The sequence below is a fragment of the Embiotoca jacksoni genome, unplaced genomic scaffold (genome assembly GCF_022577435.1).
Source record: "Embiotoca jacksoni isolate LCO1_2020_lvr unplaced genomic scaffold, fEmbJac1.0.p SCAF_4, whole genome shotgun sequence".
NCBI lineage: Eukaryota > Metazoa > Chordata > Actinopteri > Embiotocidae > Embiotoca > Embiotoca jacksoni.
Genome location: NW_027185392.1, coordinates 3,050,045 through 3,077,999, shown reverse-complemented (window position 1 = coordinate 3,077,999; position 27,955 = coordinate 3,050,045). Strand labels below are relative to the sequence as shown.

General features: G+C 43.3%; 2 protein-coding genes across 2 annotated transcripts; both read right to left on the bottom strand.

The window, feature by feature from the left end:
- Positions 1–47: 47 nt before the first annotated feature.
- LOC138209364 (sarcalumenin) lies at positions 48–16,930 on the bottom strand. Its single transcript, XM_069167905.1, has 8 exons — positions 16,846–16,930; positions 9,264–10,352; positions 7,750–7,842; positions 6,857–6,952; positions 5,635–5,751; positions 4,626–4,859; positions 3,572–3,921; positions 48–2,491 (listed from the first exon to the last, which is right to left on the bottom strand). The coding sequence occupies exons 1-8, from the start codon at positions 16,901–16,903 to the stop codon at positions 1,991–1,993; spliced, it is 2,538 nt and encodes an 845-aa protein (XP_069024006.1). The 5' UTR covers positions 16,904–16,930; the 3' UTR covers positions 48–1,990.
- A 1,188-nt stretch (positions 16,931–18,118) lies between these two features.
- On the bottom strand, positions 18,119–27,534 carry LOC138208861 (transcription factor AP-4-like). Its single transcript, XM_069167056.1, has 7 exons — positions 27,080–27,534; positions 24,217–24,382; positions 23,897–23,995; positions 22,996–23,166; positions 22,141–22,287; positions 21,789–21,959; positions 18,119–21,056 (listed from the first exon to the last, which is right to left on the bottom strand). The coding sequence occupies exons 1-7, from the start codon at positions 27,166–27,168 to the stop codon at positions 20,901–20,903; spliced, it is 999 nt and encodes a 332-aa protein (XP_069023157.1). The 5' UTR covers positions 27,169–27,534; the 3' UTR covers positions 18,119–20,900.
- Positions 27,535–27,955: the final 421 nt, after the last annotated feature.

Here is a 27,955-nt window from a genome sequence, read left to right as displayed (position 1 = left end):
GTGCTGACAAGCCTGAATTTTTAGATTCTGTACAAAGAGTATCATACAATAGGGATCATGTACATGTACTTTATTAAATCTGAATGCTTCTCAGAGAGTTGGCTCTGTAATGTCTCCTGGGATCTGACTGTTGTGGGATCCTGTCAAAAGAGTGTTTTTTGTTTGCAATACAAAACTAATTTCAGACAGATTTAAACTCTAACAGGCATCTTGGCAAACAAACAGAAAAGACTGTTTTCAGTGAGCTACGTAATGAAACAACAGACTGGCTTCCAACATGAAGACAAAGCAGACATGGGTTTTAAGAACACACATATGCAACCTAGATGGATTCCACTTACTGGCTTCAATGAAAATCTGCATCTTTTTTTTCTTTGTAAAGGGGGATTTCTGATTTGGAAGTTTTTCTGCATTAAAAGCTAAATTTGAACACCTTAAAACATAAATAAAACGTCTTTTCCTGCTACCATTCTGTTCAGTCGTCAGTCTGATTAACACATTGAGTGGAAGCGCCACCTGGTGTCGATTTTCAGTCACTGCAGGGGATAATTAACCAGCAGCCATTAAAAACATGCATTTATATTTTACTGCTAATTGGACTTTGGGCTGATGTGTGTTCACCCAGCTGTTACACATTTAATGTTTCAAATCCATACAGAGCTCTTACGCACGAATGAGTCTGCAGTCTTTTACTTTGAATTCCGCAGTATCTCCCATGCAAAGCTGTGTCGTGACAACTGAAGCTTTTAGCTCATGTATATCCCACATTTCCCAAATCGCATTCCAGCTGTATTTTGCTGCTAAACAACCAAATGATATGAATTATATATTGTTTCAGTGGAAGAGATTTTAGCTGTGACATTGAAGCCTCACACAGAAAAACAGGCTAGACATTTTCACTTTTTTTTGTTTGTTTACTCAAAAGGCATCACACAAAACAATGACAATTAAAAACAGACCTAAAGTAAAGAGGAAAAGATTACATGTGGGAGGAAATTCCTGTGTGATATGCAGCCATGTTGAGGTAAAACTAGCACAGTTCAGAGGCCTGAAAAAGGCCACACTTGCGGCGAATAAATAAAAAACTACAATTATATTTTGAGGAGTGCACAATGTTGTATTCACTCAATTCAGTTCCAATGCACAATAAATGTTATAATAAAAACTATGTCAATAATGAACATAACATGGTACAATACAGAGACAGATTGCAGTACAGTCAGTAGCACAATCAAAAAAAAATCTGTTAAACGTGGTTGAAAAACTCCTAAAAACCACAACAAAAGCAGCTTTCTCTCCGTTTTATTGTACTAATATCAACCTCCACTGGTTTTAGGACATTCACCTGGTGACAGTAAAAACACAGCACAGCAGATTTGACTGAATCCTCAGACTTTCCATGCGGAACCAATAAGAATGGCAGCATTTTATTATCTCTGGAGAGGTATAGTCGCTGCCAGCTTGTTTCTCTGATGAAAAAAAAAAAAAAATCAATAAATAATGTAAAAACAGGGAGAAATGAAAAAAAACAATGATTCTCAGACTTCATTCGCATATCATGAGAGATTATATAAAATTTCTCACGATGAGTGGAAGTGTTGTTCTACTGCAGACATTAGCAAAGTTATTAGACAGCAGTTGCGACAGATGGAGGTATGACTTCACCCCTCTAAAGCTACACCCTGTCCAATTGTTTTAATAGATGTCTTAAACCGTCATATAAAAGTATTTGAAATGCAGTTGGGCACATATTTAGTCCGTTTCCTAAATCATGCAGATACATACAAGCACTAAGAAAAATTCTTAAGTACTCTCTGACTCGGGTCTGCTTGGTACTGTAGATCTTTTTCTATTCTCCTTCTCTCATTCTTCCCTCCTTGCTCAGTCTCCCACGTAGCCAGTCCCGAAATCCACATCTGGGAGCATCATCTCAGGAAACCCTCCGGCAGCTGTCGCCATCTGCCTCCACCCTCCGCCCTTCTCCTCCATCTCACTGCCTCCTCCAGCGGTTCTTGGGTTTCTCCTCGCAGTCGGGACCCTCGCAGGTTCCGGGGAGTGGGGGCGGGGGGCTCGGCGCCGGCTTCGCCGGGGCAGGTGTGTCTGCGCTCTTGCTGACGCGGCTGAGCAGAACTGGGAGCTCGTGTGAGATGGCTCTCTCTATCTTCTCCAGCAGGCAGCCGCTAGTCCAGCTGCAGTGGGAGGAGAGCTGCTTGAAGTTGGACACCGGGTTCACCCCGAAGAAGTCCTGGTAGGCCTCCTTGCCGGGCAGGTCGAACTTGCTCACATTGGTCTTGGCCAGAATGGACTTGAAGATGTAATACTTGTCCGGGTCGTTGACAATGTCTTGGAAGACTTCGTAGGGGTCACTAAACCAGCCCAGCTTGTCGGAGTAGGTCTGCAGGTAGCGGTCCACCAGGAGGGCGTGGATGCGCACACGGATGCCGTGCTGGCGGATGAATGCGATCTTGTTTTCCATCTGATTCTCAATCACCTGTCAGGGTGAAGAGGGAGAAATGAGAAGGGACAGAGATAACAGCACTAAACAGAAAGTCTGAATTACAGAAATATAAAGACAAATAGTCTTTCCACTGCACCGACAGTAAAACAGTTATAAAGGGCTTGAGTGCATTTTTTTATGTCAAAAATTGCTTACTCAAGAACAAACAGGAAAAAGTAGATTTTTAGTCACAAATGAAGCAAAGCCTAGAAGCCAATTCCTCTCATATCAAACTCATCTTTGCCATCAAGGTGGTGTATTTAAGGCGGATTCTTCTGTGTTTCGACACCGCTCACCCAAAAGCTATGCTGCTGCTTTCTGGCCTTAGTGTTTCAAAAGTCCCACTCGACCACCAGTATGTAGGCTTACTCTAATTTCCTCCTCTTGCTCAGCTCAGCTTAATGCTTTCTTGTGGGGGACAATGAGGACAGAGTCTATACACCAAACATTCACAGAAACATCTCTTTCAGGTGAGTCTATTAAGCTTCTTTTCCACTGCTGGTTCCAGCCCGGCTCGACGCTACTGTTTTGCTTCCTGCAGGCCACTGATTGGTCAGAGAGAATCATCACAATCACTGCATCGCTGCGTGCGCGACACACAACATCCTGTACAAATACACAATTGTTGGCTTCCAACTAGTTGCTACTAGTTTCTAGCCAAGCTACTGTAGTGGCTGCAATTTTTTTTCGTCCACTTGAATCCTTGATTAATGGCAACCCTAAAACCATGCCATGCTCAATTTGAGGAGGTGCAGACGTTCCTCTCTTTGGCATCCAACGAAAGGATCCAGCGTGTGTCGCACTGAAGATACATTTCCCAGCAGTTTTATTTGGCACTGCTACGACGACCAGCTTACACTGAAGGTGCACTTTCTGCAAGTGGAAAACGAAATCCCGAAAAGTACCTGGCACCAAAAGCGAGTCGAGTTAAATAGAGTAGCTCTGGCACGGGCAGTGAAAAAGAGGTTTTAGAGATCCTAGGAGTGGATTGAACTCTTTAAAATGTGACTTAATGTCGCTACCACCAAGTCTGAGCTCAAAAATCATGTCGTAAACGAAAATCCGGAGTCGAACCTGGTTGAGGTCCTCCATCAGAGAGATCTCCTCCTTCATGAAGAGCTCTCGGTTGGTGTCTGCAGCGTAGTCCTGAGGCCAGAAGGAGCTGACGTACACTCGGGGGGGCTCTGTGACATTGACCAGCGGCGCCATGCTCCAGAACAGGGCTCCGTAGACCCTCATCAGGTCCTGGGTGGTGAGGCTGTCGGCCTTGTTGAGGATGAGGCGGATCTGGGACTCGCGGCCCTTCATCTGCCTGAAGAGCATCTCCAGCTCTCCCCCCACATCCAGCTTGGTGGGGTCGAACACCAGGAAGATCAGATCGGCTCGATCGATGAACCACTGGCACACCTCGTTGTACGGGTAACCTGAGGAAGAGGAGCACAGGTAAAAGATGGAAAAATAACGTGATGGACACAAGACGCAGCATTTTACTTATGAGAAGCTCTCTTTCCATGTTCGTAGCTTAAAATGTGTTACTGTAATGACACGTATGTATTTTATTTTAAATACAGTGGAAAAAAACCAAGAAAGGAAATGTAGCTTTTCCAAAACTGTGAACACGTCTCAAACTCAGACCTGTACTTTGTATGTTTTAGCTCAAGGAAACCTTTAAATTCAGCATTATTGAGACGTGATTCACACACTTTTTAATCGTTCTCCTGCCTTGTTTTATGGATAAAGCATAGAAGTGAAGTCCACCATAAATTAACATAAGGCACAAAGTGAGAGACTTATTAGACTGCCGGCTGCCTGCTTGTAACTGTGCTGATGCATTTTTTTTGCTGGACCAAATCTACCTACACTGAAAACAGACTCTACTGATCTGTCATTATGCAGACTGATGGATGGGGTTTCCACCTTCACCAAAACTAGATAAGTGTCTGTACAAGGCTGTGTTGAAATGTTTCGAAGTCATTCTTTCACCCGTCAGTTCACATATTTCAGTGGGAAACTGTAGTAATAGATGTTGTGTTTAAAGACTTTTAATCAAAACACTAATAATCATGAAAATGAAGCCAACTAAAGACATTCAAGATCTCACTATCTGTTACCCCCTAGTAACGGTCACCTCTCTCCTGCTGCTTGCGGTTTTCAATGATGCCCGGCGTGTCGACAAAGGTGACACTCTCCAGCAGCTTGTGGGGCATCTCGATGCCGACCAGCCGCTCCAGGAAGCCCTGGCCGAACTTCTCCAGAGGGGAGAAGGACCGCGAGCTGTCTGCTGCCATGACGATGCCCTCGATGGTCCGCAACTTCTCACCGTGCATTATGACAGTGTACTCGGAGGTGGTGGGTTCAGCACCTGTAGGAGGGATGAAGAGGGAAGGATTTCAAATAATCTTAGCTTATTTGTTGGTTGGTAAAATTTTACCTGATACAGAGTGTGTTGGTATACGTATCACATATCAGGTATAATATACTTCACTTTAAAAAAAAAATAATTGCATCAATTATCATGTATTACTGTTGAAATGTGCTTATTTAATGCTAAATAATCAGATAATTAAGCATCAAATAGGACAACACCGCCACATTTCTTAAATATTAGGAACAGATGTTTAGCTAATGTTGAATCACTATTAACTGTCTTTACATAAACACATAATCAATAATATTTAATGCCCCAGATTTTTTTATTGAATTCATTCTTGAAAAAGTTTAAAATTTCTTGCCTATTCCACCATTACATTCACTGCAGTCGAAACGCTTTTAAAGTAACTTTTGAAACAACAGATAACATGTTCCTTGAATTAATCAATAACTAAATACACAATAGTTCAATTCAAAGCACTCCACAGTTTTATTGCTGCAGCTTTAATCTGTTATGACCAAAGTCTATGATGAGTAATGTGAGCAAATTTAAGATAAATACTGCTGAGTCATTTTGGTGGTGTTAAGACTCTTCTCTAATTGGAGTTTATAGTTATATAGATTGATTGATTGCAATCATTTTTTATTACCATAAATTAGTATAATAATAATAATAATAATAATAATAATAATAATAATAATATGTATGACAAGTACAGTTTAATTCTGAATCTTGCTACCAACAATCAGGTTTAATGTGTGTGGACCTGTGTAGAGTTCCTGGGAGGAGCCGTGGAGACCCAGCAGGTAGTTGATCATGGACGATTTGCCGACACTCCAGGGACCCAGAAACAGAACCATGGGCTTGGAGGTGATCTCACCATCTGAATGTTTGTGCGTCAGAGACAGATGGAAAGAGAAGGATTGAGAGGAAGGGAACAAATATTTATTAAAAAAAAAATTAGCTTTAGACCAAAAAGAAAACACTGCTTATTAAGTGTCTTTTCTGGATTCTGACCTCAAACATAACCTTATATTATGCTGTTGAACACGAGGCTCTTGGTTCCTTTACACTTCATGTTCAAGGTAAATTCATTTTGTTCACTGATTGTTGCTATTTTAGCTATTTAGAGTAAAAACTTCCACTTGTACACAGATATTATACCCCTGCTCTCCTGTAGCACCATCCTCAAGCCAAAGTGTCATATTAGCTCACACAGTATCTCCTAAAATATGAGGCTTTAATGACAGGGAACATCCTAAATTCAATCATGCACTTCCATTCAGCACCACAAGGTGGCCCAGAGTCACATGGCCCACTGTGAAGCCTTCATCCTGCTCATGAGCATAAATAATCCTCCCTGCCCTCAAGTGCTATGGAACAAAGTTGTAGAGCTCCTGGCCCGCACAATGTTCCCTTTTGATTTCAGCAGACAGACTCCTTATTGTGCTTCTCTGTGTGCCTGGTTTGAATAATGTCAGGTCCTGGCTCCTTATTCAGTCCTAATGATTATTTTACTCCTTATATTCACAGTTTCTGTGCAGATACGTTTGACATGAACCATGTACTGTATGAATCAAACACCGAGGTGAGGGGAGATGGTGTGTTGCTCACGGATTTCCAATGAATCATGTCAGCTGGAAGCACAGTCACGGCTTTATACATGACAGTTAACTGTTGTAAAAGTAATCTGTTGAAGTTAAACCGATTCATTGTTAAACAGTAGCTAGAGTTTTAATATTTGCATATTTTTTTTTTTATATTTGGCTCGTTGCCAGAGCTCACGTGACTCACTTTCAGAATAAAATGATGTATTCCAGTTGCAGACATGCGTTTTTTAAATTTTTTTATTGCTCTGTAATGTATAGTTTACTTTATATTATAAGAACTGAATTACAGTTATAAACTGACATATTCTGGTGAGATATTTGCCTGTACAAACAAACTGCTTAATCATGCTGTCTAATCTCCACAAGAAGCCGAGTTACCTGTGACTTCATGCTGCCTGAGCTCATTGTACTTGAAGGCTTCTTCCATTGGCTTGATGGCCTTGTGGTAGATGTCCATCAGCGCCTTCATCGCATCTACAGAGAGAACAAGAAAGAGAAGTTGTGTTGTGATAATTGGGACATAATGTCGAGAAGGCTTTTGGAACAGGAGTATTACTAATGCTCTTGCCACCATTCCTGATGACAACAATTGCTTCTTCTGTACGTGATGAGTTGCCCTCATAAAATTGATTGAACGGAGCTGATGGGCTTCGCTGCAGCTCTTCGGCTTCTCTCAAATAAACAAATCTGGCTCAGCAGAACAGAAAGAGCTTTCATAGCTGCGGACAGAGTTACACATTTGCACTGATTAATCACCTGCCCCAAGACACGTCTGTCTGCGCGCGCACGCGCGCACACACACACACACACACACACACACACACACACACACACACACACACACACACACACACACACACACACACACACACACACATTCATAAAGTACACACACTCACACATCAAGGCCTCCGGACCTAGACATCATGAAGCAATTTGCAGAATAGTTTCAGCAGAAAAGCCCCCAAAATTGTTTCAGACTTCCTTTCATTTGCATGCAAACACATCTGTTTTTCTTCTCCACCGACAAAGTAGCTGTAAACATTCTGCTGCGTTTTTATTTTAATACACCACTGCAGGCATTTCCGCAGCAAAAGTCTGAGACCCATTTGAAACGGTGGGCAGCAGAGCAACGTGATCACTGAAGAACCAACATTTGAGCAAGAGGATTTGTTTTTACTGTGTCGGATGTCAGTTGCACATGTTTCTGTGCATACTTTAGGAGCTTCATGTTATGTTTCGTGTCATTTTGGGATGTAGTTGTTCCTCACTTGAGAACTCTACTGAGCGTTCAGCGGTTGCCAGTCGCAGCGTGTCCTCGACGTGGGCGCGGTCCCTCTTGGCCGGGCCGGACGGCTCACCCTCTGCGTGATGTGGAAGAACAGACTGTCAGGCAACTGTTAAAGGTCAAACACATGCACTTACCTGTGATTGCAGGTAATTAGTAGCACTTAGCCTTGAAAAAAATAAAATAACTATTTGTATGGCACAAAATGAAGCACATTTTGTCATCCATGAGTAAAAAAAAAACAACCTCTGCTGACGTAATTCCCGAATAAATATGCTGCCCAGGTGAGTGACCGGGCCATCTGCGCTGAGCACAGGTCCAACTCTTATATCATGCTGTTGTCCATTTTCTATCTATTCCTGTCCACTGCTATTCCAGTCTGTTTATCTCTGTACCAGAGGTTGTGAATAATTTCTCTTTAGTGACACTCGGTGTCATATTCCAAGAGAGAAAGAGAGGGCCAAAGGAAGTCAGACCTTTGCTGCCATTTCACGACCGGTCTCAGTTAAATGCCGTTAAGTGACGCAACAATTGAATTGCCATATGGAGTATTTCTCATAAGACATACTTTATTTACAGTCTGGCTTCCATGTTAGTGGCCTTAATACATTTTCGTGAGCTTTATAGAGCAACTTCAAGCAACTTTTGTGTTGCCAGATTGGTTTGTTCTTGTGAATAGGTCATTTATATTTTGTATGCCACACAACTAAACTCCAGAGGGCAGGTAATTAAATGTTCCAGTAAGTGGGATATTTCAGATAAATTAAAGGACCAGTTTGACATTTTTGGAAACTATATATTTTTTTGCTTTCTTGCTTACAGCTATATGAGAAGGTCCTAGCACAAAAATGGGAAATGGGAAAAACCAATCCTTGCTTTATAAAAAAAAAATTAAAAAAAAAATCTGCCTACCACAATGCCTCCAGTGTAAAACTGACACGTCGTTCAATCAATTCCTCCAACCGCACACATTACCAAACCACAATGTTTTGCTTTGACAGTTTGTTCCGAAGCAGTTGATTTCCTACATTTCCACTCTTTACGCTGAGTTAAACTAAGCTCACCATCTCCCGTCTATATAACTTTATATTTTGCATACACACATGAGAGTGGTTCATTGCAACAGGGCAAATAAGCATATTTTTTGGGTTGAAAAGAACAGTCCCACCGATGTAATGAAATGATAAATGATGTGGGATCATACTCAGAGATGGGAAGCTCTTTTCAGACTTTGACGTTGTTTTTTTATAGCAGGTGTCAACACCCAGACACCAGATAATGACATGCCTCCTTAATTACAGAAGCACCAGCTGGATGGGGACAGATTTACTGTCACAGGATCCCTCCTAGTCTACTTGTAGCTGAGAGAGAAGACAAGGCACAAACCTCTGGTGTCAGTGAAAAGATTTAAGTCAGGAAATAAACATGAATGCAATCTCCATAAAGGTTCGACATATTGTAATTCAACTGATAAATCCAAGTGTTATCTTTTTGTACCTTTTGCCGGAGACTGTGGAGGCTCCTCTGCAGTCACCTCCTCCACTGTCACTTCCTCAACAGGTGCCTCTTCAACCACAGGAGCTGCCTCTACTGCGGTTTCCACGGCTACAACCTCCTCAACAGATTCCAGTGTGACCTCCTCTACAAGAGGTTCTGGCTCTGGTTCAGAAACCATTTTAACCTCAGGCTCTGCAATCAGCTCTGGTTCTGGCTCTGGTTCTGAAACAACTTCCATCTCAGGTTCTGCAATCACTTCAGGTTCTGGTTCAGGCTCTGAAACCACCTCTGGTTCTGATTCTGTCACAGCATCTGATAGTGCTATTGGTTCTTCTGTCACTTCTGGTTCTTCAGGTTCGGTTTCAGAAAGTGCTGCTGGTTCTGATTGTGGTTCTGAATCAGTCACTCCGGCGTCCTCCTCAGCTGTTTCCTCAGCAACCGTAACCTCCTGTAGGATAGTTTCCACGGTAACCTGCTCCTCGGCTACCTCCTCTGTTTCCTCCTGTGTGTCTTCAGCTTCTGGTTCCTCAGCAACATCTTCAACTGCTTCCTCTGCTTCAGCCTCCTGAGGTTCATTCACTTCTTCCTCCTCCTGGGGTAATTCCTCCTTTACTTCTTCCTCAGTGTTCTCCTCCTCTTCCTCAGCCTCAGCCAATGTCTCCTCCTCTTCCTCTTGTAATGCAACCTCTTCAGCTACTTCCTCCTCATCCATACTTTGGTCCTCCAGGGACTCCTCCTCGGGCTCTGCCTGAGCTTCTTCCTCAGGTGCCACCTCTTCTTCTTCCTCCTCCTGCTCCTCTCCTTCACTTTCTACCTCCCCAGCGGAAGAGTCCTCCCCAGGTGGAGGCACTTCCTCCTCCTCTTCATGCTCTGAAGGGGAGGCTGCCTCTTCTTCAGTGTCTGAAGCTGATGGGGGTTTGCAGGGCTGGCACATGGCCCTCTCTGGGGCCGGGGTGTCGTTGGAGGAGCTCTGGCTGGCATGTTCCTCCGTTGTGTCACATCCACAGGAGAAAACGTCTCCTTCTGGCTGCTGGAGCTGCAGATGCATGAGAGGCTCCTCATCGTGGATTGAGGACTCTGCCAGGAGATCTGAGAGGGGAGGAATAGGATTCAACAAGCTTCCTCTGTTTGATGTTTTTCACATAACATTTCAGCTTATGAATACATTTTGGCTAGACATGGAAGTCTTTGTTGTGTTTTACATCATCACCACCAAATGTATCAGCTTTTTTTTAGGGAAAAAAAATGACAATCTTCAGTGACCATTTCTGAAGTCATACAGTCATTGCACACTTTATGCTTTACTCTGCTGATGGGCAGAGTGATCATGTGGCCCATTACTTAATTTACTTCAGCTGGACGTCTGCAGACGAGTCACCTTTGTTTGTTACGTAAGCACCTGACCTGCACTGTGCATGAACAGAGCGGATGACGTGTTCAGCACCAACAGATTTCAGACTCAGATTTCAGCTCCTTGACTGACGACACTAAGTAGTGGACTATTTAAGGTGGACAAACAGTGGACAGTTGTGTCGGGAATCTAAAAGAAAACCGCTGAGTGGACAGCTTGGAGGAATGTATTAGTGTCATGATGCAGCTTTGTTACTGTCGTGATGCTTTAAGTAATAGGAATTTTTCAGCTACTTGACTGAATCGATTTTTGCTGTGCAGATATGTGAGCTTGGCATTCTTATCTTCTCCATTGTTAACCAAAATTATATTTTTGAAATAAGGAAAAACTTACTGTATACACTGGTAGTTTTAGAACCACTTCATCCACACTGAATGTAAATCAGTAACTCAAGAAATGGGATTTTATGAAGGCCAATACTTCTGATCTGGTTTCACCCTAAATTGATTATCTCATCCTTAATATTACTTTATTGCACCAAAAACAAAAGTATTCATTGTTTCCCTCCAGAACTGTATTAGTTTATTACACATTCTAACATAAAACATATCTATGTGTTGCATGTATACATGTGTTTCGGGGCAATGTTTATGACGCATCTATAAACAGGGGACTCCATCTCTCTTTTCTTAAATCCTTTTTAACTCCAACTATTTAACTCATATTCTGTATGTGTGCACTGACAATGTTTGAACATTTATCTATACGTGTTGTAAGTTACTAAGAAAGGAAACTGTTATTTTGATTTAGTTTTTGGAGTTATGTTTTTTTTTTTTAAATAAAGTATTCAGCCGACACTTGAATAAGTAGCTTGCAACCAAAGTCCAGAGCACATTCAGGTAAACGGACATCAGCGCTGCTCAGCATCATGCAGCAGATTACAGTTACTGTGGCTTCTTGTATCTATTATCTCGCATCTATAGTCAGGGGACTGCCTTGCTGTGACTCTGCATGCTTGTGCATCGGACTCCCTTCACAACTGCAGTGCACAAAGAGCACAAGGCCGTGACCTCTATTTAATTATAACTGCGTGTGAGGAGGAACACACGGTGGTACACAGTGTGACATGGGACCTTTAAATGTATGTCGGCAGTTCATGTTACAAGATGGGCTCAGTGGAAGGGATGAGGACTCCATGTGCTTTAGATAAGCTGTTAAGTATTCTTCATCATGCGATACGGGAGAAACACCCAGAGAACCACTAGATAGTAAACACAGTTTACTCATTTACCCAAGCCAGTCCTGAGTCTTTCCAGGCCTTTTACACCCACACAGGTCTTTTCACTCACTCTAGTAATTAGATGTCTAGTCAGGTTAGTTGAGCTCTGCTGGAATTACATAATGGAAAATATGCAAATAATATGTTAACAATCACAGGCAGATCTTTTGGCATATTGTAGCAGGAAAAGCACAGATATAACTGATAACACTAAAAACCATTCCAGTTCCAGGGTCCTGGTATTGTGCACGCTGTGTCACAGTCACAGCTCACTGGGTCACACGCTACAACTGAGCTAACAAAACTTTCCCGCTATGGCAAGTAAAGATGGCTGCTTTGAAAAAAACCCCAAAAAAACTCTACAAAAGTCCCATTAAAAACGACAAAAATAAGAATCCGCTGAGGATGCATCACACGACTCATCTGAGATGGGTTTTCTGTGTGTTTCTGGGTAAAGACTGTCTGGTTCCAAACTTCTGAATCAGCGGCCACAGCTCTGATTGAAACCAGACAGTAATTCAGTCCAGTCATCAGGCTCCTTTCATCGCAATGCTGTGACAAGGTGCCAAACGGTTTCCCCTTCAATGTCCGTGGAAGTTGCACAAAGAGTATAAAGATGTGTCGATCAGCTGCTTTCTGTTTTAAATGTGGATGTGGAAGTAAGTGTAAAGCCTCGGCTGCCTCTGAGTTAAGAGGATGGAAGACTTAACGCTCATCAGTGCCGTCCTAAATGATGCTAGCGGGACTCGATGTACTCGACTGTTCCCGCGCTGTTATCCCCGACGCTTTCTTTCCTCTATTTTAAGGCCCTGAATCACACATCAAACAATTTTGCTCTCATGCTGTAGCTTGTCACCTCTTGTATGTAGAAGCTTTGTTAGCTTATCACCTCCTGAGGGGGCTGTCAGCATTAGTGACCAGAGAGCACCAAGTTTACGATCCCGAAGCATCTTCACTGTGTGTAAAGTAGGAAGACCGAGTGTTTTTTTTTTTTTTTTGCATCGGGATGTTGGCACGGTTTTGTACCTGCATTTTACGAGCCGTCATAATCAAATAGCCTTTTTCTGAGTCGAAGCAAAAGCCAAAGAAAGAATCTGGTCATGGAAGCCAAGTGAAACCAATGAATTTGTGGCTCGAGTCTAAGTCCCAAAATCAAAACCATCAAAGAGATCACAAATAAAATACGTGGCACATAAATCGCCTCTGCAGAAATTTGATGCGTAAACCTCGAGCGATGTTTATCACGAAGTGGACGCGAGGAAGTTACAGCAGACAGTCACATATCCACAGTCAGATTCTGAAGCACGTCTGTCCCGGCCTCAGAAAATGTGTCTCGGCCAGACTTAAGTGTACCGTAGGTGTCGGTAATTGAGTGAATCGAATGAGAGGGAGATTAGTGAGGGGAAACCCGAGGAGGGGTGCTCGGACACTGTCCTGATCGAGCCGTTACGGAGGTTTGGATGGTGTCCAGAGACACGCTGCTAAAGCATCGTCTGCATAGTAACATGAACAGCAGCAGCAGCCAAGATCCTGAAATGAGTCGCTGAACGTCAGTTTCCAAAGTTATGTGACTTTACATAACAAGGTCAGTCCTTAATGACCCTTCACCTATTTGTTTATGTTACAAAGAACACTTTTAATGTGCTGTGTGATGTTGTTTTCTGATGTATTTTATGTGAAAGCAGATATTTGACATCATCACTAAGAGGTGAGCTCTCTGTCTCGCTAACTTCTGAAAAAGCTTCAAGTTTGAAACCTTCTCACATAAGCTGAATTTAGTTTCCAGGCTTTTCTCCACATTGCATGCTTCTAGATCTCTATGAAGATAAACCACAAGGATCCTTTTCTGCTGTGCTGGTTGGCAGCAGCTGCCAAATCAAATCAAAGTTAACATAATTAGAAAGATGAGAACGATGTGCCGGGAGGGGGAAGAAAATATGAGACAAAATGCATGTGAAAATAACACGGTGGGGTTTCTGAGTCTTTAATATAATGAAGCAGCAAACCAAATAATCAATTTTCTGTTTTTGTTACAAAACCGACACGGCTCTGGGGATGAATCACTTTGGTCCAGACTGAAATAGATCAACAACTATTGAATGGATTGCCATGGAATTTTGTACAGATGTTCATATCCCTCTCAGCATGAATTCAAACTTTGGTTATCCCTTTGCTTTTTTTTAATCTAACCGTCCACTGCCATCATCAGGTCCAATGTTTAATTTGTCTAATACCTGTTTGTATGCTGGCAGTTAGCTTTGCAGGTTGACATGGTCAGTGTTACACCTGGAAATCCTGCACGTAAAAAGCTGCCATTGTGATATTAGCATGCTGACGTTCATAGTTAGGTGCAGCCTCCTTCAACTTGTTAGCTTCCATGTAAACATTATACTCATGACCCTGTGTGAGTCAAACCAGACGGGATGGTCACTACCTGTCAGCAACATACTCTGCAGAGAAAGCCTATAAACAGGGCAGAGAAGGAGGCAATAAGTCCAGTAATTTATTTAGCATAACTGTAGAGAAATGATACGTAGTTATGGATGCAGGAAGATGGCTGTAATTCAAATATGCTGAATGAGTACTTTAAATCATTTAAATCTATGTTCTTTATTGACTTGGTGAAAAATTATAGTGCAAACTTTTGTTTTGTTTTCTTTTGAATACTGCAATCCACGACATGTTGACACAAAATAGCCAAACTCAGGAAGCAGAGCCATAAAATGATTTTTTTTTTCACTTTGAAGGCTAAATTACTGTATTTTTTGGCTGCAAGTTGTTATCTAATCGATCATTAACATAAAAACATTGATGAATGCAGCTTTAAAATGTGCTCTTCAGCAGTGCTTTCCTTATATTTAAATTATTTCGTTCATACATGAATTGCAAATAAGTCAAATTTTTCAGCACAGCATTAATAATTAAGTTACTGTTGCTGTGTGCAGATCTTTTTTCTTTCACTATCACAGTGTAACATGCCTCTCAGGCGTTCCTTTGTCCCAGCACCCCAGTGCTGCGACAGTGAAGCCTGGGCCGAGCGCAGTGTTGCGGGGACGGAGTGGGACAGGTGCGTGGGTGCTGCATGGTACATCTTGGAGACAGAAATAGCCCCACAATGAGTCAGAGGGTGAAAAGAAGGAGGGATAATTCCACTCCTATTTTCAGGAAGTGTGACGCTCTTCTCCCTGTGATTGTCATGAGGCCCGGTCTGCAGCTCCGCTGCATCATTGCTCACAGTCGCTGCAACAGTGTGCAACTGTGCGTGACTCAGAACCTTTTCAAAGACCTGAACAATAAATGCGTCAACACTTGGTTTGATGACATGCACCCGGCAGCACAATAGCCACAGTGAAAGATGGTGTTAAATCCGTTAAATGTGATGTATTTCAGGCAACAGTGCCTAAAACAAAAACCCCTCAGGAGCACAAACATGAAGCCAGCAGCTGTTCAGCAGCTCTGACATTCATCAGCATCCATCCTGATTAATTAGGACCGTTTAGACCTAAAGTAGGTGGTGTGCCTTCTGTTACCAGCTCTTATTCACTTCACTTTATTTCCATCTACCTCGACCTTTAATAGCATGTGATTATCTCGCTCTGTAACTTTTGCCGGGCTACTGTACTCTGGTCCTTCATGCTGAGCCCTCTCGTGCCCGTTTTAGCCGGGACATCCCCTGGACGTGGACGGCGCTGACTGGAATGACAGATTAGCAGTTCTGCACAGAGCTGATCAGGAATGATGACGACATTAAATGCATCGCACAGACTTTACCCGCAGACACAGAGTCTATGTGTATTCATATGTGACTTCATCACTGTGTTGTAACGTGGAGCAGGTGTACCTGACACAGTCTTTGTGCGGGAACATGATGTGTGTCGTAAATTCCTGAGAGCTTTTGGAGATGCGTATCAGCCCACGGCTTCGGGGACGACAGTATCTGATGACGACTTTGTCTGACTGATGCCTGACACCTGACTACAGCAGCCTGCAGGGGCCCAAATGAACCAGAGCAAGGACAGACAAGGGTACTCCCTGCCTCCACATTAATACAGAAGGACAAGTCAATTAACAGCCTCGAAAACTTGTGGAAAACAAGCAGAGCAACAAATAAGAAGTCCAGACCCCCAACGAATGCTTACTTCATTCATTCATTTGAAATGGACAGAAAGGTACTGCAGTGACTGCACAATGCCAAAGTCCTCCCATGAGCACTGTCTGCTGCTGTGAAGAGACAATCAAACCGAAATGAGACCCAGTGGAGGGAAAACAAATCATTTCAGCTAGCTTTGTCTTTTGGCTGCAGCAGAGACTGCGACCCTTTGTAGTGAGTCCAAGTCAGTCTGTCAGTGCTGTCGCTGCGTCTCTCTCCGGGGCAGAACAGAATAAGCAGCAGGCGGGACAGTTTCCATCAGCTGGTGTCACACCTCAGCCCTGACATTTCCAATTCTGCACCACGGAAACATACAGCACACGTCATTTTTCCTGTCCCGTCAGATTACTTACAGTTTACCGCGGCGTGTATAGACGTCGATCAAAAACACAACTCTTATAAAGCCACACACTGCTCGCATTTAAAAGACACGAACCAGTGCTCAACGCTCTCACCTTGACCCCATTTTTCTTACAACCTCACACTGGTAGGAATCGTAAAATCAATCCAAAGGTAGAAGAATTTAACTTATTTCACTGCAAATTAAGTCTTTAAATCCAAGAAATAAAAGGAAAAAAAACAACATATATCTTTAAAAACTTCATTCATTGATGACCTACACAATCACCGCAACTCTCAGCAAGACATGGAACGCTGAAGACACCAGGCCAAGTCCATCCAACTGCAGTGGATTTCACACATTTCACACAGCACACCTGCTTGAAAAACTCCCGACTGCGTCCTATAAGCAGTATTACACGTCGGAAATATTTCACCCGCACTTCGTCACCCTCCACCGTACCTGCAGCACAGAGGACCAGAAGAGGCAGCAAGCAGCAGGCAGACACCAGAGACTTCATTTTGGCTGCCAGGGGCCTCCCGCTTGTCTCCCCCCCGCTATATATACCGCTCTGCTTGAAGGTCAGAGGGCATGGCGGCGGAGGCGGGGTGCAGCAGCAGCAGCGGCGGCAGCAGCTGCAGCCGGATCAGCCGCCGTGTGTGTCAGAGCAGCTGCCTGGTCCAATCGAGAAGGTTGAGAGAGGATGAAGCAGGAAGACGAGGGCTGAGTTGTCATTTTAGGATTGTTGTATAAGGCCCTTAGCTACGAGCCATCAGAAGCCTCAGAGTGTGATTAACATATGTGGGTACGTTTTTAGTCACATTAACACGGCAATCCCTTCGGTCCAGATTTAACATCTCAACGACTATTGCCATGAAATTTTGCACAGATATTGACAGTCTCCAGAGGAAAAATCCGTGATCTTAGTTTGTGGTTTTTTTTTTTTTTTTTTTTTTGTATCAAAACCTGGTATCATGTCAAAGCATCATAATCAAGGACAATAACACCTGTCGGTCCATTGCGGCACAGAGTCAGTGTCACGTTGTGCCTCGCCTTGATGTAAAAAGCCTCATGGTTAGTGTCAGGAAAAAAATACACATGGTTAGGTTTAAGAAAAAAGTACTTGTTTGGGGTTGAGAATGAAAACCACGTTGGCACAAAATGTACTTGGTTAGGAAAAGACTTTTTTTTTTTTTAAAAGGAATCCACGTTGGTTTCTCACAGACTTGAATCCTAATCTCCTGGGATGAAGTCCTAGGTTTGAGCCATCCAACCACCCCCAACCTACTGTCCTTCTCAGACTTTTGCTGTTTTTGTACTTCATCACATGACCTCTTTGTTAGACCCAGGTCATGTGTGCATAAACTTTTCATGCCTAGGTGAAGCAAAACCTGACCCTGACACGATATCCTCAAGTGGAGGCGTACTAGACACTTTGGCGTGATATTGGGCAGCTTCCTATCATATTTTGAGATCTTCTAATTACCATTTATCACTGAATTCATTACCTTTTTCAAAAAACTAAATTCTAAGAACAACTTTGTTTCCTCTGTAAAGTGTCACAGCTGATCGATTGTACTATTCCACCTAAAAAAAGGATTTGAATGAGTCCCGTTGTGCCACTAGTTTTTCAGTAACGTGAACTCCCCTCTGCTGCGCCACGTGAACTCACTGTCACCACCTGGTGGACAGACAGCGTCATTATGTACAATTAAACTCAAGCAAACACTGAAAGTGTAATAAAAAAGTACAAATTTTATTTTTTTCATCTTTACAAAGGCCTGTTTACCCAAGGTTTTTTTTTTTTTTATAAACAAAATATAACAGCTTCTCATCGACCTGGACTGATGAAAAAAAAACAACAAAAAAAACAAACAAAATATAAAAAGGCTTGTCACTGAAAAATGAAAAGCAGGACTATAAAGACAAATGAAAAGACAGAAGAGCAGAACACCATAGACAGTTAAATTGTGTCACAGCAAAGAGCTTACAAAAAATAAATGGCAAAAAAAGAACAAAATCTTTCTCAATTGATTCAGGCAGTACAGAACAGCAAGTGCTTCATATTGAATATCTGAAATTCCACCAAAAGACAGCAGAACTGCAACACAATGTACAGAAACATCTGGGGGTCAAGTGTTTGTCTGACCAATAACAAACCGCAGCTTCAACTCAGGCCGCGGATTAACATCTGTCAGCACAACAGCGAACCCTTTTAACAAAGCTTCACAAACAAAACAGGAAGATTCCCACCCGCCCCCCCGATGTTTGGCATGAAAATACTAATCTAACCAAAACTGATGACAGAGAGTGGTTAGTGTCCACCCATCTCACAAGACAATGTCAGTGAACGCATCAGTCACATGTTCATAGAAAAAAAAGAAAAGAAAAAGGAAACCCACAAAAAAAAAAAAACATGTCATAACAAAAGCCTGCTTCAGACAAGAGAAAAACAGCAATTAGTAATATGCATTCAGTTGGCAACAGAACATACGAGAGATCAAAAGACAGATACAAATCCAAATAAAAGGAATGTTTACAGCGTCAAGTCAGCGCATCCAAACGAGTATGACGGGAGAGGCTCGCCGCGGAGGGTTTCCAGTCAAAGTCCCGAGAGAAAGAGAAGCAGTGGAACATGAGGTGGACAGACTTGGTGCAGTTACAGAGAGACAACGAGACGAGAGGGATTGTGGGAGATCTGCGATTCAATTCAGTGCTTATCGTTTTAGCTTCAGTCTCGGCAAACGCTGATTCGGCTCTTTTTGTGGCAGACGGCGACGCAGTGAAGATCTACCATCACGTGCCTAAAGCTCCTTCGGTTATCTTCCTAAAGTTTTGCGAACATTATGTTTTAGCGTTGATTTTCACGACGACACAACCCCGCCGTGTTCTGAGGGGCGTTTTCGTTTTCCTCCGCCCTCTCGTTCTCCCGAGCGATCCTAACATGACAAATATCACTTGTGACAAAAAAAAAAAAAAAAAAAAAAAATTCAGGTACGAGACGTGACCGACTGGGAAGATACACGGAGGGTTTGGGCCTCGTCAGCGGAGCACCGGGTTGACAACGAGCACCTTGCGAGTAGAGACTACATTCTTTGATACGAGCACGTCAAGATTCACACATATACTGTAGGTGCGACGTGCACACCTATCGACGGTGCATAGAGAACTTCACCTCGTAAAGGACACCAACAAAATGCACAGAAGATGGAATTGCATAAATACCAAAAAACGCTAGTGCATAGTCACTGAAATCAACAAACCGAGACCAGGAGATAGACCCAAGTCTCTGGAGGAACACCACCGGCAGCCTTCACGCCGTGTTAGCATGGGAATCGTTCCAATTTAAATGTTGCATATTTTCATATGCAAAGCTCAAGTCTGATTCAAATTGTCTGAAAGTGCTCTTAAACACCAGACATTAACAAAATGCTGGTAAATGTTCTAGGCGATGAACCAACATTTGGTTCTTTTTTTTTTTTTTCTTTTTTTTTTTTTTTTAAAAGCTTTCTAATTTAAAAATAAATCGACCGATGTCAGCATTAGATAATAGACGAAGGGGACGGTTCAAAACCGAAATCCGACTTTTATAAAAGATTGATCTCAGGGCCTCCAGTTCTTTGTGAAAACCTGACAAACCTCCAATTTGTTAATCTCAACCGAACAAAGTGTTCGCCTTCAGCATTCAGTAACCCTGACACAAAGTAAATGTCTACAAAAAATGACTAATGGAAACTGTCTGCACGAGCTTATTTTCTTTTCTTTTTTAAGGGCTTATTTCGACATCAAAAGCAACATTTCTTTTCAAGTACATCAGACAGAAATTCCTTGAACATGTAACCACGAATTAAAAAGCTGAAATTAAGAGAACTTTTCCCAAATTTTGTGAAATTTAGTGCTGACTTCAGCTGGAGTTTAAGTTCATGGCCACTGGCGTTAAAATAAAAATAAAAAGTACAACTGGGGAAGAAACTGCAGCTCCGTTTCAGAATGAAGAGCTGCTGGCTTATTGCGTTGTTACATTCAACTCTCTTTATACTGACTCCATCAGTTTGTAGCACAAGTAATACTGTCGGTGTGCCGGTGACGACGGACGACCTAACTTTGATACTGTGACACATGAACACACGTGATGGAGCGGACAGATGCTGAGAGCTTTTTTTTTTACAGGAGAAGACCCTCAAGTTTTCAAGTAGCCACAGGCCGGCTCCGTCACTAAAAAATACGGCCTCTAGAAATCCCACAGGGCCTCCTCTGCGCGCTGACCATCCTATGTTTCAATATTCAGAGATTTTACAGTACACGATGGACACAGAGCTTAACCACTGGATTTAGGAGTTTGGATAATGCCGAAGAAAGATTTTCTTTTTTCCTTTTTTTAAAAGTAGTCGAACTCCTGGAGGGAATCTTACAGTGAACGGGTGTTTTAAGTGTTTGTGTGTGTACGTGTGAGTTCATGGGGGGGGAGGAGGGAGGGGGGAGTCGAGGGGCGTTAAAGGGGTGGTGGGGGGGGGGGATCAGTTCATTGAGCAGTCTTCTCCCTCTGTGTCCGTGTCGGTGTCCGAGCAGGCGGTGTCCATGGCGACGTGGGCGGGGCTAACGATGACGGCTCGTCTCTGCTCCTCCTCGGCGCTGGCTCTCCTCTCCTGAGTGCGTTCGATGTGCTGGATGGCCTGCGAGGTCAGAAGAAAGCAATAAAAATAAAAGAAATATTTTCACAATAAAACGATCACGCCTGAATATGTGATCAGTTACGGCGTTGGGTACCGATCGAATGATACTTTTAAGGCGACCGCCAAATCGCTTCGATACAATCTCGTGTCAAAAAAAAAAAGCTTTGTCACACGGTAGCGAATTTTGGTTGCTAGGCAACAACCACACACGCTTTCATTTTTAAAACGCATATCGGTTAGTGAATCTCGTCAGCGTCGGTGACCCACGGCATTCGCTATTTGTGGCCTCTCCTTCGGTTTCAAATTTTAACCTTTTATCTCACTCTTTTCAAACTCTTTTCGGCCACATGGCTGTCGGCGTTAACAGATAACGTGTGAGGTGTTTAGGAACCATCGGTAAATTGTAGCGTTTAGTAATGGCATGCATGTGAGGCGTTAAGAAGATTTACTATTTGTGAATCGTAGCTCCAGAAAATCACCTCGGTTAAACCTTCCCTCGCTAAACTGAAATAAAATCAAAGCTTTCTAAAGCAATGTGTTGTGTAATTTTCTTTTTGTTAAACTAGATTTTATAAAACTGTAACCAAAAAAAGCATCCTTCAGGATGCTGTATCAAATTCAAGGTATTGGTACAGGAGTTTTTTTTTTTTTTTTTTTAATGCTGCCCAGTCCTAATCACTTATTCTAGTGTTTGATGAATTAATTTTTTTTTCCATCCAGAGGAAAACAAACCTGCACAATGGTGTCCAGGTTCTGTCTGGATGTGGACACCGTGCTGGTGTGGACAGACGGGCTCATGGTCACCACGGTGACGTGATGATGGGGGTGCTGGGTGAGTGCTGGAGCTGGGACGATGACCGTGGGGTGGTGGGTGGGAGCAGGGGGAGTGGGCGGAGCCAGCACCTGGAGGACAGACAAAATATGAATAAAATGAAAAAGTGTCTCATTACTACGCATGAGATACTTCGTGTATTTACACATGACGAAGCTAAACTGAACTGCAGCAGAGGCTCCAACTGTCTTTTGAGAGTGTGTGTGTGTGTGTGTGTGTGTGTGTGTGTGTGTGTGTGTGTGCGTTTCTGACCTGTGGGCTGTGTGTTTGTCGGTCAGCGGCGTGGATCTGCTGGAGCCGTAGCAGCGTCTGGCTCTGGATGAGTGCCTGCTCCTCCTCCACCTGCTGGGTGATCACCTTCAGACGCTCCGGGTGCAGCTGGGTGTCCAGGGAGCGCACCTACGAACACACGCGTGTACATGTGCGAAATTCACACGTTAAACATTAAAGTAAAGCACTGGGACAATACAAACAATACACGGACTGAAAAAAAAAACCAAAAAAAAAAACAACATTCACGTCCGTTGGGTTTGGTAAAAATCCTTCATTCATTATTTTTTTTGTGAGCTGTATTTTCTTGTCTTTTAAGGCTTCATTAAAAGACATTAAACTGAACTACTGACAGGTTGGTTTCAGGTGCTGCAGAAGTGTCGTGCCCCTCATGTTTACTTTGCGCTCGTAAGAGCTTGTTTAAGCTTCTGTTTGTCTTCGCCACCTGTTCTCCCTCCTTTGTCCGAAACCTGCTGGTCAGGTGGATCCCGGGGGTGTCGCTTTATCAGGAACTGGCTGACGTGCTGGTTCGTCTGTCGGCACCACAAGCTACCCTCCGTTTGTTTAAAGGATTCACTCTGATCAGAAGTTTAAAAAGGTAAAACTGGTCCAGGAATTTGGGTATTTGTTAGCTCTCGGTGAGGCAGGTTTGTAACCTGAAGACGTGGCCTTCAGTAATGCGCACCGTGCGGATAAACTAACAGCCTGCGAGGTACCCTTTCTTTTGAATTGCTGCTTCAAACACAATCCCATGACTCGCTGAAAAAAAAAAAGTGAAATCTTTTGATCGCGCTGAGACGGGTAAAAGGACACCTTGACCTCCTGCCGTCGGCTCACCTGCTCCTCCAGCTGCATTCGAGCCGAGCGCTCCTTGTCCAGTTGCTGCCGCAGCTCCAGCATCTCCCTCCGCAGCTCTTCCACTTTCTCTTCCTCCAGCGTGTCGGGAGACCCGATCCCTTCATCCTTCTCCTCCGCTCGCCTCCTCTTAGGCGATGAGCCGCTAAACTCCTGCAATGACATGGAAACCGCGTGTAAAGTAAAACTGTAAAAACAGAATAATAAAAAAAATAAAAAATCAGGTTCGTTGGGACTTCCCCCCCCCCCCCTCTCCATTGACAACAACACGTGCTGCCTGTGTTAAACTGAACAGGCCGGTGTGGCGAGAAAAAGAAACAAAACAACAAAAAAACAAGTAAACCAACAGCATGGTTTAAAAAAAAAAAATAATAAAAAAAAAAGTTAAAACATATCCGTCACAAGCCATGACAGACGACAGATGGTGCACTGTCTTCGCCCAATTTTACCAGCTGTTCAAATGTGAAATATAAGTTCGGTTGTAATGAGGAGAGCACAGGAAATTCGAGCCCTTCAAAACCAGGCCCGACTTCCATCAATAATGCTCTCGTTCAAATGTTATAGCTCGCCGACAGTGCGGTCTCCAGTCTGACAAACTCCCCTCCAAACTATTTTTGCCGATTTGCCGCGATCGCTTGGGACGTTCAAACACAATTGAAAGCGATCAACTGACGCCGTCGGACATACTCTTATCGAAACAAAGGCAAACCTACGGCTGCCCGGAAGATACGACGCCACGCGAGACCGTTCGGTTGGAAGGTTTTTTTTTTATTTAATAAAGCGGGATAACAACGACCGCCGTTTTCATTTAGGAAAACCCGGCTTCATCCAAAACAACGCTTTTCGTGGTGAAAAAAAAAAGACGTCGGCACGGGCCGTTTACCTGGATGAAGCGTTTGAGCTGGTTGTTCTGTGCCAGGAGCTGCGTCTTTTCCTGCTCCAAGGTGAAGATGTAGTCCGATGTCTGCTGCAAGATGGCCGCCTGCCGGGGACGAAACAAGGAGGTGAATTTCGGAAGAGAATAAAGAGGAACGCGTTCGCGCGACTGCTGAGGTAAGACTGAAACGTGAAATAATGGGAGGCCTGGATGTCAAAATTTCAAATGTGATTTCCCGCCGTGGACATTTGCACCCGGTCGTTTACGGCTTCGCGAGCTGCGTAACGCCACGTCGTGCGAGTCGGGTGTCTGCGTGCCGGCGGCACCTTGCTGAGCTTCTCCCCGTCCGTGTGCGGCAGGAGTGTTTTGAGCGACTGGAATCCGGCGTTGATGCTCTGCATGCGCCGGCGCTCGTTGCTGTTGGCGATTTCACGGCGGATCCGTCTCTCCTGGTCCTGGGCCGTCTCCGGGCTGAGCGGGATGTTGGCCAGGCTGAAGGAGAGACACCAGAGGAGGGAGAAGGGTCATGATTCTGTCCGCGAAGACACTCGTGTCCGATGAGAAGTTTAAAGCTCCTCTCTGATGCAGTTTAACCTTTAAGTTTTGGGGGTAAAACCGCTGCAAAGCTTCTTCACTTGGTTTATTTAAACATAGCATGAGCGATAACAGGAAACGCGGCTACAAGAAAGAGAGGACTTTCAGCTGACAACACACACGCACACGCACACACACACACACACACAAATCAGGATTTCTGGATTAAAATCACAGCAACAACAAAATCTGCTACCGGCTGACGTCTCCGACAACGAGGCTTTAAGCCTCCGAGCAGACGCGGTTACTCCCGTTTTCTTTACATTCCTCAGCCGAGCTGCAGGAGGGTCCTTGAGTATGGGTGAACTCGGTGCCCCCCGACGACCCTCCTCCACCCCACGAGGTTGGATTTTCCCGGTGGCAAAACCTTCTCCGTCACATTTACTCCAGGGTGAAAGTGAGGTACGAAATTAAATTGTCCGAATCTACTTCAATCTGTCTGTTTACAAGCCGAGCCGAGTATAGAAAACATGCCTCAAAAAGAACATTTAAGGTATTCTATTCTTATATGATGCAAGTCCGTAGATTGATTTTGTGTTTTCATTTTTTTTTATCTTACTTTGAAAGCTTCGGTACAGCTCGCTAAAATAACATACTTGTGCCGGTTAAACCCATGAACAACATTTAGAGATTAGTTTTGTATTTTAGGATTAAACCGTTCATCCCTGGAATGCAAACGTACTGCAAACATGCCCATTTCATGACACGTTCACCAAACTTTAAGGGATAGTTTGTTACATGTGACTTGGTGTATAATCACACGTGGCTAACAGCAAAAAAAAAAAAAAAGGCTGCCCGAGTGCCACAACCTCCTCGTGGACCGTCCGAATCCCCCAACGACCTCAAAGAAAACAAAACCAGCCCTGAAATGATATATATATAAATAAAAGACAGCATTACGGTAATGAATCTCAAAGCGAATTACTAAAAAAAAAAAAAGGGACTAATGTTATTTGGCTCGATTCCAACAGAGACTGCATTGATGCAGTCAGTGCCAGCTTACACCTGATGACACAGTGGAGCATCTCCATGGCAACGACTCCCTGCATGTCTGTGTTAACTACTGGCTTTTTATTTTTTAAATTTTGTTTTTTTTATACCTCTGTATACAGCTCATATACATTATATAATTCAATGTGTTTAATCAGTGACTTATGCGGTGATAATCAAACATTGTATTTGTTCCCCGGTGGTCTTCTTCAGCAAGTTTGGTCTTCAGACTCTCTGGATATTGTTTGTTTGTTTATTATCTGCTTTATTATTATTATTATTATTATTAATATTTGAAAAAAAAAATGGGGCGAGGGGGTTCACACAATAATAATAACAATAGTAATAATAATAATAATGTTTAAAAAAAAATGATGCACAAAATTCAGCACCGAGTTAATACGACTCGTTGAACACAAATCTGTAAAGATCCCTGATTGGAAACGGCGCATTAAAAAAACAACAACAACAAAAAAACAACAACAACGACGGCATCTGTCCTCCACACTTGAAACACGTTCATTGATGAAACCCGTTGTTGTGAGCTGCGGAGCTCCAGCGTGGCCGCCGGGGGGCGCGTCGGTCGGCAGCGGTGAAATGTGACTCCGCCGCCAGCAGCAGCAGCAGCAGCAAGGCCCCCCTTTGGCATCGTGGAAGAACAATGCTTCCTATGATTAGCGCCGAGCTAACACTCGGTTATTTACCTGCTACCAACAACAACAAAAAAACACAAAAACAAACAACACCACCACCAACACTCATTAGACGACGTGTTTCCACTTTAACACGTGATTTGAAAAAAAAAAAAAAAAAAAAAAAAATAGTGCGCAGTGGTGGCTAACCAGTGAAGCTAAGCTAAGCTACCATTTTTTTTTTTTTTTTTTTTAGTACACGACACAACGACGGCTGCTCCGCGGGAGTGGCGTTTAAAACACGCGTTCACCCGCGGGGCCGAAACGCACTTTTTTTTTTTATTTTTTTATTTTTTTTTACGCCGGCCCAATTTAACGTATCGCGAAATCCACTTCGAGTTACTCCTTAAAAAAAACAAAAAACAAACATGTGGTGTTTTTTTTTTTTGTGTGTGTGTTTTGTTGGCGTGTAGCAGCTGAAGGAGGAGGTGGAGGTGGTGGAGGGGAACACGTTAACTACCACGTGGTGGGTGTTCATCGGGACGCCAGTGTTGTCGATTTCACATATTTCTGAACCAAAACGGGTACAAACGCGTTTTTTTTCTTGTTGTTGTTGTTGTTGTTGTTTTCTATAACACCAGCGCGCAAAGTAAACCCGCCGACGACGGGGGGCTTTTGCGGGGAGCCGGCGGAGAAACATGGCACCGCAGGAAGCGGCGCGGCTAGTTTCTCCGAAAAAACCACGCTGCCGCTGCCCAAAAGACACGGGGCTTAGCGTTAGCATGCTAACACGAAGTCAAAAGACTGCAACCGCGTGTACACACACACACACACACACGCGTTCACACGCGTTACAGCCACATGCACACACAATAAAAAAAAAAAAAAAAAAAAAAATAATAAAAAAAAAATGGTTCGTGCACCCCTCGTTTTAGTATCAAACACACAAAAACAGCGAGCTCCTGCGACGCACCTGCAGAGACCTCCGATAACGTCCTTCTCCGTCTTCTTGAACTGCTGTAAGGACGGTATCTTCTCTGTCGGCATCATGAAATATTCCATGCTTTCGAAGCCACCTTCTTGTAGTCCGTGGTTTCTGTTTTCCTCTCTCTCTCTCTCTGTCTCTGTCTGTCTCCGCGGCTCTTAATTCTTAAAATATTAAGAGGTTACCGCAGTTTTTTTTTTGTTTTTCTTCTTCTCTCCCTGCGCTCCTCAGTGACGCATTTCTAAAATACCTCTCTCCGATCGGTAAAATCTGAAGAATAGCATTAAGACAAATAAAAGTCAATTCAAGCTGTGTTGCTCTCCACAGCTGATGGGGTTCCCTCCAGTGTGTGTGTGTGTGTGGCTTCCTGCCTCCGCCTACTACGAGTGTGTGTGTGTGTGTGTGCAGCTGATCTGTGTGAGGCGGGAAACAGCTGGTTGGAATCAGAGCTTGTTTTCCGGAAAGGAGAACAAACAAGAGCAGCGAGACTCGCCGTTGTAACTGCATTGCTGCAAATCTGCAAAGCAAGTGAACAAAACGCTCATAAAACCGTGATGATAACTTACAAATTCTCGAGAGAATCAAAACAAGAGTCGATGAGATCATTCCGAATCTAGTCTTGCTTTCCTTAATGCGCATTTCTATTTCATTGCAGCTGTTTTAATCCTGTTTTTCAAGCGAGTGTCTGACTTGATTATTGCAACCAAAGAGAATTCTAATTTTTAATAAAAAAAAAAAAAATAAAAAAAAACGTGTAAAAAACGAGAGATATATGGTGGAAGAAGTGCTCATTTCCTTTTACCCCAGGAAAATTACCACAATAATAATTTAAAAAAAAAGGGACATCAATATCTACTATATAAT